Source organism: Penicillium taxi, assembly GCF_028828555.1.
Source record: "Penicillium taxi strain IBT 34144 chromosome Unknown utg000002l_segment0_segment0, whole genome shotgun sequence".
NCBI classification, from domain to species: Eukaryota; Fungi; Ascomycota; class Eurotiomycetes; order Eurotiales; family Aspergillaceae; genus Penicillium; species Penicillium taxi.
The window spans coordinates 3,662,991-3,679,517 of NW_026643204.1; the positions used below are offsets into that span (position 1 = coordinate 3,662,991).

General features: G+C 47.1%; 8 protein-coding genes across 8 annotated transcripts; 4 read left to right on the forward strand and 4 right to left on the reverse strand.

Moving 5' to 3' along the window:
- Positions 1–313: 313 nt before the first annotated feature.
- Positions 314–1,377, reverse strand: N7495_003286 (guanine nucleotide exchange factor SDO1; the record flags this gene model as incomplete). The annotated part of the gene is made up of 2 exons (XM_057205955.1): positions 314–1,245; positions 1,311–1,377. 2 exons carry the CDS (start codon positions 1,375–1,377, stop codon positions 314–316), a joined length of 999 nt encoding a protein of 332 aa, XP_057066562.1.
- A 624-nt stretch (positions 1,378–2,001) lies between these two features.
- cp3 (carboxypeptidase C PRC1) lies at positions 2,002–3,713 on the forward strand (the record flags this gene model as incomplete). Its single annotated transcript, XM_057205956.1, has 2 exons — positions 2,002–2,491; positions 2,548–3,713. 2 exons carry the CDS (start codon positions 2,002–2,004, stop codon positions 3,711–3,713), a joined length of 1,656 nt encoding a protein of 551 aa, XP_057066563.1.
- Positions 3,714–4,047: 334 nt separating this feature from the next.
- Positions 4,048–4,633, reverse strand: N7495_003288 (uncharacterized protein; the record flags this gene model as incomplete). Its single annotated transcript, XM_057205957.1, has 2 exons — positions 4,048–4,559; positions 4,618–4,633. The coding sequence occupies 2 exons, from the start codon at positions 4,631–4,633 to the stop codon at positions 4,048–4,050; spliced, it is 528 nt and encodes a 175-aa protein (XP_057066564.1).
- Positions 4,634–5,134: 501 nt separating this feature from the next.
- Positions 5,135–5,975, forward strand: N7495_003289 (putative EF-hand calcium-binding domain protein; the record flags this gene model as incomplete). The annotated part of the gene is made up of 2 exons (XM_057205958.1): positions 5,135–5,195; positions 5,254–5,975. The coding sequence occupies 2 exons, from the start codon at positions 5,135–5,137 to the stop codon at positions 5,973–5,975; spliced, it is 783 nt and encodes a 260-aa protein (XP_057066565.1).
- A 941-nt stretch (positions 5,976–6,916) lies between these two features.
- Positions 6,917–9,947, reverse strand: N7495_003290 (uncharacterized protein; the record flags this gene model as incomplete). Its single annotated transcript, XM_057205959.1, has 5 exons — positions 6,917–7,089; positions 7,183–7,764; positions 8,017–8,261; positions 8,303–8,524; positions 8,578–9,947. The coding sequence occupies 5 exons, from the start codon at positions 9,945–9,947 to the stop codon at positions 6,917–6,919; spliced, it is 2,592 nt and encodes an 863-aa protein (XP_057066566.1).
- Positions 9,948–12,016: 2,069 nt separating this feature from the next.
- N7495_003291 (uncharacterized protein) lies at positions 12,017–12,746 on the forward strand (the record flags this gene model as incomplete). The annotated part of the gene is made up of 2 exons (XM_057205960.1): positions 12,017–12,104; positions 12,169–12,746. 2 exons carry the CDS (start codon positions 12,017–12,019, stop codon positions 12,744–12,746), a joined length of 666 nt encoding a protein of 221 aa, XP_057066567.1.
- Positions 12,747–14,567: 1,821 nt separating this feature from the next.
- N7495_003292 (uncharacterized protein) lies at positions 14,568–15,170 on the forward strand (the record flags this gene model as incomplete). The annotated part of the gene is made up of 1 exon (XM_057205961.1): positions 14,568–15,170. One exon carries the CDS (start codon positions 14,568–14,570, stop codon positions 15,168–15,170), a length of 603 nt encoding a protein of 200 aa, XP_057066568.1.
- Positions 15,171–15,775: 605 nt separating this feature from the next.
- N7495_003293 (uncharacterized protein) lies at positions 15,776–16,337 on the reverse strand (the record flags this gene model as incomplete). The annotated part of the gene is made up of 3 exons (XM_057205962.1): positions 15,776–15,946; positions 16,034–16,308; positions 16,331–16,337. 3 exons carry the CDS (start codon positions 16,335–16,337, stop codon positions 15,776–15,778), a joined length of 453 nt encoding a protein of 150 aa, XP_057066569.1.
- Positions 16,338–16,527: the final 190 nt, after the last annotated feature.

Below are 16,527 nucleotides of genomic sequence, written 5' to 3' on the forward strand. Positions count from 1 at the left end.
ATTCACCAATAACTAATTCATTCATATTCTAATTGGTCACCCAAGCCATAAAAGTCGGCAATGCTTACGGTAAATCGATACGCAGTACAGCAATGACTGTGAGAAGCATTGGAAGGTACATGAAGTGGCATTTCTCAGCCCTAAGCATGAGTTCACCTCAAGCTTCATCATTGCCTTGGAAGGTAAGTCAGATGATCTCATATTGTTGGAATAGAGCCTTTTCTGGCGGAATTTTTCCAAGTTTGTTGAAACCCAATTATTGATCAGGATATTTTAGGGTTATTTTCGTCGATATGCAGGTCTATGACCCAGATCAATCCTCATGTGTCACTGACATATCTAGAACCTCTACTCTTCCCTTGCCCTTGGTCTCATTGCCAATGAAGTCATTCAATCCTTTAAAGGCTCCAGGCTCGGCAAATCCAACGACTTCCCATTCATCGCCACCAATCACTTCCTGAGACTCCACTGATTCAAAGTAGCTGATAATCTTTTCCTTCACAGTTCCAGGTGCCTTTTGTGTAGACTCTGTACTGGATGCTTCAGCTTCAACATCAGAATCATCACGATTAGATTTCTTGTTTCCTTTGTTTCCCTTCTTGTTGGATTTGCCGCCACCTTGGGCGGCTTCCTTCTCCTTAGCAGCCGCTACACCTCCAGCAACCTTAACTGATTGTTTGAGGATTGACACAGGGCAGGTAACACGAAGACGCATACGCGCTCGCATCACTGGAATCGGCTGCCATGCAATCAGTGCCTTCATAGCATCGAGCGCTTGACTTTTTGAGGATCGGTTGGCAGAAACACCAGTCCACACTGGTTTCTTAGATTGTTCATCACCAGTTCCGTTGGCATCAGATCCACTCTGTTGTTGACCACTGGCTGAACTCAATTGGTCCAACGCCTTAGAGATCATACCAGACGTATACACGCGCTTTGTCGTCGGATCCACTAGTCTCCCAGATACGATATCTAGTACCTCCTTCTCAACTCGTTCCAGAACATCCTTGCGCTCACGCTCACCAACTTGCACCTCACCTTTACGCAAGATTTCTTGGAGAATTTCGTCGCGGGGTGTATTGGCACCAAATGACTTGGCTAGTTCTGCTGATGGGGCAGTTTGCGCCTTGGATACTGATAAAAAGACTGTGGGGACTTGGAGGACGTTGTCGAGGTCTTTCTCAGCACCAGATCTGTATTCTAGCAACTTGTTCTTGTAGCATGCGAGCTCAAACTTCTTTTTGCCTAAGAGGACGGGATAGCTTAGAAATTGCCTTCACCTCAAATTAGTATGAGGATCCGATACGCACCTTTCTTGAGGCGAACAATAGACACATTAGTGAATTTGATCTGGTTGGAGGGCTGGTTGATCGGCATAGTGGGGAAGCCTCGTGAGGGCTGCGAGAAATGTTGAAAAATATTAGATATGGCAGATAAGTGGGTGCCTTGGATGTAGAGGATAACTTGAGTGCGAAAATATATAGGTGAAAAAATATGACGTGTGTTAAAGAGGGTGGGAAGTTTGTCAGTGGAAAAAAGTTGACCGTATGTTTTCTATTCAAGATCTAGAATTATCAGTTCACCGCCTTCAGATGGCAGAAAGTACCCTGTTGCCCATGTGACCCCGCATGACTCAGCCACAACAAGGTTTAAGATTATGATTGGTTCCCGCTTATCACGGTATCACCCGGACCGGCGTCATCGTTCTGCAGGGTTGCCTCCATTCCCCAACCTCTTCTCCTCTACCTCTCTCCTCCTCTTCCTCTCTCCTCTTTCCTCGATCATAAGCCCTGCCTTATCATCAACATATATCAACTATTTTCAAAGCGGGGTATTCTGATAGCGTAAGTCTTCCAGGATATCTTCTCTCTACTTCAACAGTTTGGATGGAATGATCGCTGATAAGAGTCGTTGCCTGAAGTCATTGCCTAAACAGAAACCCTCATCAACAAGTTACCTATACCCATCATTGTTCATCGATTCTCGTGAACTATTATCATAATGAGGGTTCTTTCTACTACTCTGCTGGTCGGAGCTGCCTCTGCTGCGGTCTCACCCATGCAACAGGTCATGGGTGGTCACCGTGAGCAAGTCGAATCCTTAGCCAAGCAAGGTGCAGATGTCCTGTCCAAGCCGCTCCAGAAGATTCAGGATGCTTATAAGACTCTCACCGATGAGGGCCGTGAGCTTTGGAGGGAGGTTTCAAACCTCTACCCAGAAGGCTTGGACCACTCTCCGATGCTCTCGCTGCCCAAGAAGCACACTCGCCGCCCTGACTCCCATTGGGACCACGTTGTTCGTGGTGCAGATGTCCAGAACATCTGGGTTGAGGGTGCTAGTGGTACTAAAGAGCGTGATATTGATGGCAAGTTGGAGTCCTATGATCTCCGTGTGAAGAAGGTGGACCCAAAGGCTCTGGGTGTTGACCCTGACGTCAAGCAGTACAGTGGTTACCTCGACGACAATGAGAACGACAAGCATCTTTTCTATTGTAAGATCCCCAGTCACTTCTTTCTACCCTCCTATTTGGATTCTAACATTTACAAGGGTTCTTCGAGTCCCGCAATGACCCTGAGAACGACCCCGTCGTCCTGTGGTTGAATGGTGGCCCTGGCTGCTCTTCCCTCACTGGATTGTTCATGGAACTTGGACCCAGCTCCATCAACGCTAAGATCAAGACTGTCTATAACGAATTCTCCTGGAATGCCAATGCCTCTGTCATTTTCCTTGACCAGCCCGTCAACGTTGGTTACTCTTACAGTGGCTCCAGTGTCAGCGACACTGTTGCCGCTGGCAAGGACATTTATGCTCTTCTGTCCCTGTTCTTCAAGCAGTTCCCCCAGTATGCCAAGCAGGACTTCCACATCGCTGGTGAATCCTATGCTGGTCACTACATTCCCGTCTTCGCGTCGGAGATTCTCTCCCACAAGAAACGCAACATTAACCTGAAGTCTGTGCTCATTGGAAACGGTCTGACCGACGGCTTGACCCAGTATGAGTACTACCGCCCCATGGCTTGCGGTGAGGGTGGTTACCCCGCTGTCCTTGATGAGGGTACCTGCCAGTCCATGGACAACGCTCTGGGCCGCTGCCAGTCGATGATCGAGGCCTGCTACAATAGCGAGAGTGCTTGGTCTTGTGTCCCCGCCTCCATCTACTGCAACAATGCCTTCATGGGCCCCTATCAGCGCAGTGGCATGAACCCCTACGATGTCCGCACCAAGTGTGACGGTGAATCCAGCCTATGCTACAAGGGCATGAACTACGTCACCGACTACCTTAATCAAGCCGATGTTCGTGAGGCTCTTGGTGCCGAGGTTGATAGCTATGATTCTTGCAACTTCGACATCAACCGTAACTTCCTGTTCCACGGAGATTGGATGAAGCCCTACCACCGCCTAGTCCCTGGTATACTCGAGCAGATCCCCGTCCTCATCTACGCTGGTGATGCCGATTTCATTTGCAACTGGCTTGGTAACAAGGCCTGGACTGAGGCTCTTGAGTGGCCCGGCAAGGCTAAGTACGCTGCTGCCAAGTTGGAGGATCTCAACATCGAGCAGAACGAGAACAAGGGCAAGAAGATCGGTGAGGTCAAGTCTCATGGCAACTTCACCTTCATGCGTATCTTCGGTGGTGGTCACATGGTTCCCATGGACCAGCCGGAGTCCAGCCTTGAGTTCTTCAACCGCTGGTTGGGTGGCGAGTGGTTCTGAGAACCCTGCCATTATTGTTTACCCATTACAGAAACTGCTATTATGATCATTGACTGTAAGGAGTTAATCTGTGTATCAGGGTTTGTCATTAATCTTGTCCCAGCTTCTCCCTTATACTTTGGCTTTTGCTTAGGTCATCTAGGCTTTGTGAATTAGACATTATAAATATTATCAAGATCAATTTCTGCTATAGAATGCCTTCTATTTTTGTACTCCTTCATCAGATCAAAAGGCTCATCAGTGGTTTGAGCCACAGCCCTTTATAGTTAATAATAATTGTCCACGGGTAATTCAAGACAACGTAGTAGGGTGCCACGAGAGTAGCGAGCCTTGTTCATTTTACATCCAGTCCACCGAATGCCCGGTCCAACTCCTCCCCCTCATCCCTCAGCATAGAAGGTATAGTCGTTGAGCTCTGTTCAGCTGAGTTGCTATCTAGCAGACTCTCCATAACCCTATCGGGAGAAGATGCAGCTCGCATTGGTTGTAGCAATTTCTCGTCACTGTCCAGCCATCCGGGTGCAAGTCGGCGTTTCTCAGCCATATCTCGCTGCTGAATAGATTCTTCCCACGCCTTGATTGCAGCAGCGGTATCTGCCCTATTCTTCTTTAGGTGCTGGTCAAGGGATTGACACGCTGCCAATATATCGTCTGGGTAGGCGGAATGTTCACCATTAGGAGAGACGACGTAGCGGGTCTTTGCATTAGGATTGGTTGGATCGACTGTGACGGAGGGAGGAAGGGCTGAAGGTACTGATTTATAGGTGTATGGGAGCGTGACGGAGGTGGGGAGGTTGATGAAGGGGGATACGGTTAGAGGCACTTGGGCCAAAAGTAGATGAGGTCCTGGATGAGTTCATCAGCTATGATGTAGCAGTTAAGATAACTCGAGCTGGCGACTCACTGTAAGATTCATACATGGTTGGATGAGATGAGGAGATAAGAATGTGGAGATGAGGGCGGGGTTTTACTGCCTTCCCTTCGTTAGCCCCCACTTTTTACCCTCTTTGACCAATAAGTTGAATTATTCAATTGCTTATTTACTATTTGTAGAACCAGCCAAACTCAACCTACTTTGTACTTACATGATCCTAGTCCGATGCAAGTGAGATATATCACACCGCACGCCTGAAGTGAGAGCCCAAACTCGGAAGTCCCAATCCCTTTACCCCTCCACTTGTCATATGACAGTTTTTATGCTACATATTTCCAACATTGAGGCTTGCGAGACCAATTTCCTACACAACTGCTTTTGAAAGAGGATAACGGAACGCCTGTTTTTCTCCGATTCTCAAGACTCAATTGCCAAAGTCTAGACTAAAGATCACTCTTGGCGCTGATCATCTTCGCCTTTTTCAAAATTACCCCTCCTCACAGCACCTGAGGCTCACACTGACTCTCAACAAAATTAAACATTTACAATGAAGATCCTCTGTCTTCATGGAAAAGGCACCAGCGGTGCGATATTTCGATCCCAGACCTGTAAGGCAGCCTTTATCCTCGATAACCCTCCCCACAACTGAATAATGTCGGTATAAAGCATCATTTCGGGCGCAGCTCGCCGACAAAAACATCGAGTTCGATTTCCTCGACGGCCATGTCGATGATGGACCCGCAGCCGGCATCGATTTGTTTTACGAACCCCCATACTACTCATGGTGGAGCGGCGACGGAGTTGAAGCCACACGGCAAGCCTGCAGCCAGATAAACGAATACATCACAAAAAACGGCCCCTACGACGCCGCAATGATGTTTTCGCAGGGCTGCGTCCTGGGCTCGAGCCTCCTCCTCTTCCACCAGGAAGAAACCCCCCACCTACCCCCTCCATTCAAGACGGCCATCTTCATCTGCGGCGGTGCCTCGCTAAACGTCCTCGAAGAGCTGGGCTTCCACGTCTCAGCCGAGGCACGTGAGCGCGATCTCAACTCGCGGGCTGCGTTGGCGCTGCAGGCTGGCTCGTCAGCTGTTTTGGCTCAGGGTGCTAATCGATGGACTGGGCTTAAATCTCTTGATGGAGGGCTTTCTGAAGAGCAATTGCAGGCTGAGATTGCTAGTCCTTTCCGTATTGATATCCCTACTGTTCATGTTTATGGCACGAAGGATCCGCGGTATGCGGCTGGTGTGCACTTGTCTGGTATTTGTGAGGCTGAGAAGCGCAGGTGCTATAACCATGATGGTGGGCATGAGATCCCGCGCCGTGGAGAGGTTAATAGGTCTTTGGCGGAGTTGGTAGAGTGGGCTTTGGATCAGGCTACGAGATAGAGATAGACTTGGAGGGATTGCGGGTTTGTATCACTCGCTCTGGACGTTACACTACATTGTTGATTTATGTTCGAGATTTATAGACAAGCTTGGGGCCAGTAGAATAAATTACCAGGAAACGCAACTCAATCTCAATCATACATAGTTTCCTAGGCTACCTAGGTATGTTCTGGGCACTCAGGTAACTCCAATACTCGGTTGTTGTTGTGGATGGTGCCAAGGTGAAAACCCCACGTGCTTGGGAGAATATATATTGAATTCTGCTCATTCTCAAGGTTGAAAAGATGCAACCTCTAGAGCCATACTGACCTCGTAAATAACTACTTGCATATCACTATTAACCTTGTTCAACATATTCGGAAATAAGAATGATAAAATAAATTTGTAGAACTGTGAGACAGCTACCGAATAAAGACCCTAACCTCTAAGCCTTGTTTACGTTATGGCTACATACCTGGGCATCCGGCAGAGTATGATCGACTAATAATATTATGATAGTGATACTATGCTATATTGAAACTCATTCAAATATCAACCACAGAATGTATGTAGGCCATTAGGGCCGTCCTCACTCCACGGGCTATTTCATAGTCACTTAGCTGCTGATGACTAACCGCCATTTCCACCACGTCTGTAACAACGACCTTACCCGCTTCAGTCATATCCTGACCACCAATGCCTTTGGCGAGGTAAATGATGGAATGATTAGGGGTTCGGTGTTAGAGTCGGGTAAGTCATAGAATAGACATTCAAGGATATCTCTAGGAAGACACGTCTACAACAACAACCTTGCCCACCTCAGCCATATCTTGACCACCCATAGATCCAGCCAGGTCCATGGGTGTTGCTGGCACCAAGGCCGAATGGCTGGGGGATTGGTGTTGGAGTCATGCCAACCTTGTGATTTGGTTACCAAAATCTGGATTCAAGTATCACATTACTTAAGTGCTATCATGATCAGCCATGCAAATCCCGTGGAAGATGTCCAGGATGCAGGGGCCATCTGATATGTTTTTGGCAGCTGTAGCTACCGCGTCTCCAACAGCGACCTCACCCACCTCAGTCCCACCAATGGCACCAGCGTTGTCCATGGTTGGATAGGCGGCCATGACCACTTAGACCATGGATGGCTTCTTCTTATTGCCCCTTTGCGACATCTGAAGGTTTGCTTTATTCACCTGTACAAATCGGTGCCCGCTGCAAGAACGCAGAACCTCCTCCCTCGACATTGGGGTATGCCGGAAGGGGGTTATTGGCGCTGAGGGTGAATAAGGAACAGGGGGCCCTCCAGCGGCCTGCATATTCAGAAATTCTGCGGGCGTTGGAGCACGATCATCGATGCGATAGCAGTGTGATACAGTCCCAGAAGGACCTTGTGGACTTCCAAAGCCAGCAAACGATGGTGATGGCGGTGCACGCTTGTTACTGCGACGGGGTGTCTGGTTAGGAGGACCTTGTGGACCCCCGAAGCCAGCAGATGACTGTGTCGGCTTAGGTTTTGGCTCTGGTGCCTTTGGCGGCCCGGGCGGATACATGCCAGGGTAGGGCTTTGGTGGCTCAGGCGGGTACATACCAGGGTACGGGCGAGGTGCCGAAGCTTCAAGACGAACTCGTCGCCCCCCAACGCTAGCAAATGAAGGTGTCGGCTTCGGTTCCTTCGGCGGCTCGGGCGGGAACATGCCAGGGTGCTGACTCCGGTCAATTCCTTTGCCCTTGTCGATCGAGTGACTAAAAACATAGGGTAAGCATTTGTGATGCATAACAAAGAAACTTAGAGTCTGCAACATACCTGGGCTTGTCCGCCCTCGGACGCAGATAAGGTGCAGCTCGGGCTTCTCCATCATCGTTCCCATCATGGGTACGCTTCAATGACAGTATTGAAGTCTGAGGTAACCCGCCATCAAAGAGCTCCTCACTCACCTCAACCATAGCTTGACCACCAGTAGGTCCACTGGTGTCGCATGGCTGGGGGTCTAGAGCCGGACTTGGGTCAGCCAAAGGGATATGACTAAAATTATATGGTTAAAATTTGATACATAACAAAGAAACTTAGAGTCTGCAACATACCTGGGCTTGTCCACCCCAGGACGCAGATAGGGTGCGGCCCGGGTCTCTCTATCATCGTTCCCATCATGAGGACGCTTCAATGACAGTATTGAAGTCTGAGGTAACCCGCCATCAACGAGCTCCTCACCCACCTCAACCATAGCTTGACCACTAGTAGGTTCATTGGTGTCGCATAGCTGGGGGTTTGGGGCCTGACTGGGGTCAGCCAAAGGGATGTGACTAATAATATATGGTTAGCATTTGTGATACATAAAAAGAACCTCAGAGTTGCGACATACCTGGGCTTGTCCGCCCCAGGACGCAGATAAGGTGCGGCCCGGGCCTCTCCATCATCGTTCCCATCATGAGGACGCTTCAATGACAGTATTGAAGTCTGAGGTAACCCGCCATCAAAGAGCTCCTCATCCGCCTCAACCATAGCTTGATCACCAATAGGTCCATTGGTGTCGCATAGCTGGGGGTTTGGAGTTGGACTGGGGTCACTAAAAATATATGGTTAACATTTGATACATAGCAAAGAATCTTAGAATGGTACCTGGATTGCTCTGCGGAAGCGCAAAGAGGAGAGGGCACGATTTGAGTCCTTTCATCACCGCCCCAATTGTGTTGAGGCTTCTCGGCCATAGTAAGCACCTGAGGTGACACGACTTCGACGGCTACCTCATCTGTCTCAGCCGTATATGGACCACCCCTACAACCGGTAAAGTCCACATGTGTCATTCCTGCACTAAAACAGGATAGCTGGAGGTCTATCAACAGAGTTGGGTCGGTAAAAGGTGTTTGGATAGATGGGAATGGCTGGACCACAGGGCCCTGAGGAGCCACTTCATCAACAACCACCTCGCTTGCCTCAGCAATGTATTGACCACTCATGGAACTGGTGAAGTTCACAGGTGTAATTCCTGCATCAAAGTAGGATACCATGGGGTTCATCAACGGAGTTAGGTCGGTAAAAGGCGGCTGGATAGATGGGAATGGCTGGACTACAGGGCCCCGAGGAGCCACTTCGTCAACAATCACCTTAACCTTTGCCTCAGCCATGTGGTTATCATTCATGTCTCTAGTGAAGTCTATAGGTGTCATATTAAAATAGTATGACTGGGGGGTTGGCGGTGGAGTCAGGTTAATCAGAGGGGCCTGGGTATAGGAAGGCTGCCGGCCCTTAGGACCCGGAGGAAGCACCTCATCAACAACCAAATCACCCGCCTTAGCCATATATTCTTCACGTATGTCTCCAGAAAGGTCCATGTGTGACGTATCTACATCAAAGCAGTAGGATGGCTGGGGGTTCGGTGGCGGACTCGGAGGGGTCCAAGGACCGGATTGGGCATCTTGGAGCAGGCAAGGTGCATCTGTAGAGAAGTTTTCACTAAAGAGGCTATCTGGGTCGTAAACTAGGAAAGGTAGGACATCTGCCAAACGTCCAGTCCCTAAGCCATCGAATTTCTGGTCGAAGAATCCCCGAATTTTATCCCAGTCAGGCCGGTTGACTGGTTGAAGGCGATTGAGCAAAGGTGGTGGTACCAGCTGAGCTGTGGACTCAGGACACTTTCCACGGATTTGCTCAAATTGTTCGGCGAAAAAGCTCAACGTGTGAGACTCGCACTGTTCGTAAAGGTGCAGCCAGAGAGAATTCCGATAAACCATCACGCGCATGATTCGCGGGTGATTCTCCTCTGGGTCCATCAAAAGAACCATCTCTGTACAGAACAGAGTGTGATCGTGCCATAGGATCACACACTGAGGTTGCACGCTTGGCCCCTGTTGGGGCTCAAACAATGGCTTCAACAGCCCAGGTCCTTGCTGGAAATGACCTCCTCCCTTGAGGTAGATATCCGCCAGGAAGCGGATCTCTTCAAGGGGAATGGTGAGTTGTTGAATGCCAGGATAGTAGCTGATATCCATGGTACTAGTTTTCCGAAATCGAGTTGAGGTGTTGAGTTCGAAGAAAACGTGGAATGGAAACGGAAGAAGAATTGATCGGAGGAAAAATATAGCTTTCAACACGAAGGTGCCTGGCTAGAATGGGCGACCAAAGGAAAGTGGAAGTTGAAATGGAAGTAGGCGTGGAAACCAGGGAACGTCAACAAGTCAGTCCTTCTGAAAGTTTTTATGTCAATACAGACAATCTATCGTACCTAGGTATTTAATTGTCCCTGACTCCTACGCCAAACTAAATACTCTGGAAGATAGAATTCAGATATATCGATTCTATATCAGCACGCTGAAAGTCTACGGCGATTGATCGCCTCGTTTCGATTGATTTGGCTGAAGAAAATGGCTGAAACATCTACATAGTGCCCATTGCTTCTGTGTTCAACTGTAATCCTAACATTCTTCCTGTTATATTATGATCTTGTTTATACAAGCACGACATTTTTGACTACTTCATTGGTTATTTTGTAGTCTTTGTATATCAATGGTCTTATTTTTTTCTCATCAGACAGGCAGGAATCCCCAGTCATCTCGGGTTATGTCCGATGAAATAACGTCCCTGTATGCTTAACTCCTAAGGTGAAATATCTTCTCGTCTTCACCGGCTCTAACTGCGAGGTGTCTTTCGGCTCGACCGGCTTTTGTTTTTTGTAAGCTTAGTGGTGCTCATGATGCCTGAGCTCCAGCAGGACCATTATCTACGACAACCACTTGGCAAAATCACGGAGACACGCATAAAGTGATGTTTTACTCCCATAATTTGTCGAACTCCATATCTCCTTCGTCCTAACGATGTCTCGTTATCTAGTAAAATAGAGACGTCCACTTGCCGTCCCGTCATCCCTTCAGCTCGCCAGGTAGAGTCCGCGCGGCAGAATAAGGCCCCAGCAAAGCTCTGAAAAACCGTAAGCCCCTCGCCTAATCTACACTAATCGTCAGAAGGACCACCAAAATCCGCTCTAAGTGCACTCGCGTCAACCCCAAAAGGCTTACCTATCTTTGGCAATGAGCGGCTAACTACCATGATTATTGCCGGAAAAAGTCGTGAAGATCATAAAAATTGTGTATGGAATTGCATGGAAAAAGGAAGAAAATAATTGCCAAGGATACAAGTATTGAAAAGACGGGCTACGTACCTGGAATTCCGGAACTGCGCAAATAGTGTAGTTGGCGGAAACGGCATTCCCTTTTTTTCTGTCGGGACATGCAACATTTACCTATATACCGGATTTCGATTTCCTTTGACGATTTTTGGCTTCCTTTTCCGGATTAGTGCTCACCCCCTCGCCGCTTTTACTCACTGAGCAGATCTGAGCACGGCCTCCGGCTCAGTGATCGGATCAGTGAGTCTTACATAAGCCTTGCTCATGCTCAGTGAGCCGATCAGTCTGCTCAGGCCCGGCTCACTGAGCCTGCGCAGTAATGGGATTCGCTCACTGAGCGCACTCCACAGGAGGCCAATCACATGCGTGGGCTACCTCAATAAAACGAATTTCACTACGCTGCCTCAAGGCCCCACTCGCTCAAAACAAGAATTTCATCATCCCAATTAAAAGCATATGGCCATGCCCACTTGACTAATTACTATGCTCATTTGACAATGAACGACGTGATCAAACGGACCGGGTAGCAAATTTTGACCTATCAGCTTCTATGTAGCACTCTGCTCCCAGGAACACTCAGCTCTGCTCATTTGTTCTCGGCTACCCCTCAAGTATCACCTGTCTGATCTTTTGTTCCTAGGAAGTATCATAGTTCGCTTAAGCGTGTTTGGCTTTTCCCAGTTCCTGGGAACAAAGTATCGACCGCAATTATTGAAATTTGCCACATACCCGTCCCAGGAGACCCAGTATGTGCCACACCAAACAGCCATGCATTGGGGCGCCTCAACTCCTTCTTGCTTCTTGACCATCAATTGAAGACCCTGCTGGATGGGAGAACCAAAAAAATTATTTAAGAAGGATCGTCTTCCTCGGTATGGAGGCCAAAAAATACTTCTGTTTCCGGGCGTCCGAATCTTCCTTGGATTTTGAAGTACCATGGATTCAGACCGATGCACCCAGTCGACTCTTACGAGGAAACCCACGACCTTTGATTTCTACCCTCTGAATAACAAAGCTCGTGATGGTGGGTTAATTACCTCTTTATCTTGTCACCCGACTGTCGTTGCTTTGATCTAATTCACTACTAGAAGAACTCAAACCTTCCCAACGTACGCGTTTGCACCTTGATGAGCTCGATGCCGTGGCTCTCAAAGATCACCGCCAATACAAAACCAACCATCTGTCATACATTCCGTGCGCCCCTGGGCCTGCTGCAGCTACTTCGCCTGTAGCCACGGAAGTGGCGACTTCTAGGGAGTCGACGTCACCAAATGACCATCGCGCAAAACGAAGTCTTCTTGATATCAGCATTGAAGATGCCCTGAAAAAACCAAACAAGCCGTATCGCTGCTCCAAGCTTGAATTAGACACCTGGACTCAAGCGGGGCGAAAGAGAAATCGAAAAGACCATGTTATGGTTAACGTGGAGGTTATTAACGACATGATAATATTTTTGCAGCAACTTTCCGATTATTTCAATGCGCCCCATAATGATTCTGAGAGTTTGCGAGTCGCAATACAGTTCGGAGCTAAACTTATGCAACGCAGTTGTGAGGATATTGTCGCAGAAGTCCTCGCAAGCAGTGATCTGGCTCAATGCGGCACGTTGGCTTCTACTCAGCGGAAAGGGAAGTGCATGGCAGAGGAAGAACAGTTCTATGACTAAAGTCTGCAATTGTAAGAAAGACATTTTCTTCTGGCGCCGTTGTCTGTTCATCAAAGGAGCTACAACATGCTGATCTCATTTGACCGGGTCTTTGATTTTGACTGTGAGTATTCCTTTCGTCCTTTTTTGTATACGATAAACTGAAATCTCCGAGCTGGTGTATCTTGAAGAGCCTCTATCTTCATCTACTACGAAAGACCTGGGAAGTTCGTGAGACAAAGGCGGAGCTTTTGTGCCCGGAAAGAGGCATTTTCAATCGAAAATCTTTCTCCTGTGTACAAAGAATATATCGTTCGTGGAACAGCATTGGAATCTCAGTCTTGACGCACTATTCCTTTTTCATCTACCATGCAATAACAGTTTGAGGCGCATGTCTAATGATTGATCTCTTCCTATGGCACCGAAAGCTACGTATTGCAATTATACACAGCCACAATACATTATAAACCAGCCACAAATTTGATCGCGATGTTTTTTTTAATGAATCGAATAAACATGTATGGTACTGTCATGTAATTCTTTTCGTGTATGGTTGTCTTAATAAATTATCTGCTCAGGCATGAAATTTAGAATCTGGCCAAGATTCTGGATTTGGGAAATGAGCATTAAAATTAGATCCTGGATTTTGGAAATGAGCATTCAAATTTCTATGGCTCCTCAGGTATCAGAACTTGAGCATCCTTCTTGACAACTTTGTTTGGCCGATTAATTAAGATGGCAAAATGACTCTTTAAGCTGTTTAACTTTTTGATGAATTTATGTTATTGAGCTCTTTATCCAATCAATTTCGAGGAAGGACATTTTATGCTCGGTAAGCTGGCTTGGCGTGGCTAGAGAGTCAAAGATCTAAAAAACCTATGGCTTTGTATTCTGGCTATGATTGCTTCGGAAAGCGCGCTTTCAGACTAACAATGATTTAAAAAAGCAGAGAGCAAGTGTGATTGTTTCTTTCCTTGGGCCATTGAGTTGTTTCAGGGATATACATTTCCGCCTTACTGTCATGGCAATTTGCTTAGAAGTCAGATGGAACGATTTTAGCGATCAAATTCAATTTCATCACTGGAACCCTGGATTCCATCACTCTATCTCTCAATTAACCGAACCAGTGCAATTCTATCAGCGATCTAGGGCTTGCGAAGAACCAAGATACTCATTCGCATTATATGAGACCGAGGCTATGTATGGTAAAGGACATCTGCTGGCAACTCTCATTACATACCATGTATATATCAATCAATTGTGGAGTCGTGAAATACTTTTTGGTGTAGGAGTGTGACCGTTTGTCCGTGGCTGATTTCTCACTGAGATAAATGATCAATTCATGTGGGACACCTGGAATTAATGACTCTCCGAGCACTTGCCTTTCATCGCGGTGGAAAGTTACTACGCTTGTCGACTTAAATATGGAGTGACAGGTAGTTGTAAGGCCACCTATAGCTCAGAGTCTCGGACATCTATAGAAACTCATTTGCGAAAATCCTCTTTGATTAAGCATCAAGCGTTAAATGCTATTTACCTGGCCAAGCAGAAACTATATGGAAACCTCGAACTTTCCAAACATGTTGCCAGTCAATCCCATGAGCATCAGTGCCATTTTGAACAAGCCTTGTAAGCATACGTGCCGAGCATGCAGTCTTATTGAAGACATTTTAACAATATACCAGCCGAACTTCAAAAACATGGCACACAACCTCCCGAAGTAAGCCAACCACTATAACTATGCCACAATCCAAATGAAGAAATGAAGAGAGGACCGTCAAATCTTGCCGCTGACTATTGAGTCGGCAGGAAGAAAAGAAAATTTCTGCGAAGAATAGAAAGATGAAACGGAGGGAAAAGAGAAAGGAGAATACAGCAAGTGTCGAGGTCGCGCATGCGCCTTCTGCTCAAATCTTATATCAAGTCATTGGGGATGGCGCCGCACAGCTCCGGCCGATCCCGTTGGATAGAGCTGCTGCATGGAAAAGCCTCTCTGTTGTTTCCTCAGCACGCCTTCCACGGTGGACAGTCCACCGCGGCGATATTGCGATCGTGGACATTGGTCCAAAAGGTATAGATTACGCTAAGGTGTCCGATCTTCGTCACTTATCGGACGGACGCTATGTTGTCGTCTATGCTTGGTTATATACAAGGAACGAAATTGCTCGAGAACTTGAAGTGGACGCCAGATTACCCGCTCATGCTCTAGTTCACTTTGATAGTATGTGGCCACCGAACACTGAGCACAAGCTGATGCTCAGTACGAATCGAACCATCACTATTTGGGACACTGCGATCGCAAAAGCTCCCAAGAAGATTGCAACGAGTATTTGCCAGTACGCGATATATAACACGACGCCACTATCGCGAAGAATAGTTCGTGTGGACCATCCTAACTTCCAGTGGATGAGAGAAGTCTTAACGATGAAACCTGAGACCAAATGACATCGTGAAGACCGAAAGAACCAGAGGCAGCCGGTTCACTTAGAACATGCTATCTGGAAGAGATACAGTCAAAAGCACCTGTGTCCACTCGGAGCTTACTGAATGAGAAAATTTGAGCCTTTGACTGCGGGCGCTCGATTGGGAAGCTAGAACAATACACCTTTGTTTGATCTTGAGGATATCAAAGATCAGGAACTTGAAGATCGTATTGCCCGTTTACATGTCTCCGTAATTTGTTTTTCAAAAGTAAACCAGCCTCAAGTCCGCATTCTGGATTCACGCAAGTACAAAGAGAAGTGTGTTCTTCAATGACACCATGTTTGTTGGCGAGTAATAGTAACCTTACATCTTATTGGAGAGCTTTTGCACTCGAAGGAGCGGCTAGTTTGAATTTCAAAAGTGAAATTCCTTTATAATTCTTGTACTGGCTATTACTCGCAAAGGCTAGACGTTTTTGCAGTCTTTTAAGATTCATTGCTTGATCAATGTAGCACCCCTATAGCGTTTTATGAAACGAAAGCCACAAGATCCAATTTCAGTGATTAGAGCAAAATAAAAGTGCTCTTTTAGAGCCCACGTGTATTGTCTCGGTGATTTGACTGGCTTCAAGCTTGCTGCTTAGGCGAAGACTGTTGCCTAATTTCGATTTGATATATTGTGCTATGGTAGGTCACGGAGGCCGTGTTCATAGTTGAAAGACAGTTAACATAGCTCTGGGGCCGAGTTGAATAGCTGACTGATGTGTCAACATTGCGGCTAGCGAGATGGCGCACTGCCTAATAGAAACATATTAACATTTAAGACTATTCAGTCAGTCAAGTAGCACACTGAGAGTCAAAAGAATTCTTGAAGACTGCACCTACCTCGAATGATAAACGCCAGCTTTTAGAGACAATACCGGGAACAGCGACATATACTAGACCAGCAGCGATCGCAAGGGTGCGTAGTATACCCCTACGCAATTTCTTCCGCCCATGATAGTTTGGTATTGTCTTCCGAAAAAGTGCAAAGTACACAGCTGCAATGCAAATGTACTCAATCACAACAACAATGCATATGCCATATTGAAGAGATGATGCGTTCTGGACACCTAGGAGATAAGACAGCAATTGAGTCGAACTCGAGACTACTGCTACCACTATACATGAATATTGAGGTACGTGACATGGCGGTTTAACAAGCACTTTCATCTGTAAACACTAGTGACTTAGTAAGCTAGCTGCAATCAAAGCTACCTTGAGAGCCGCACCTCGAATAAGAATGGAAATATACCAACAATGGGGAGTAAAATAGGCTGGTCTTTGCGTTGATGTATTGTTAGCTTTCACAATGAATTCTGAATTAGACAAATCTTCCA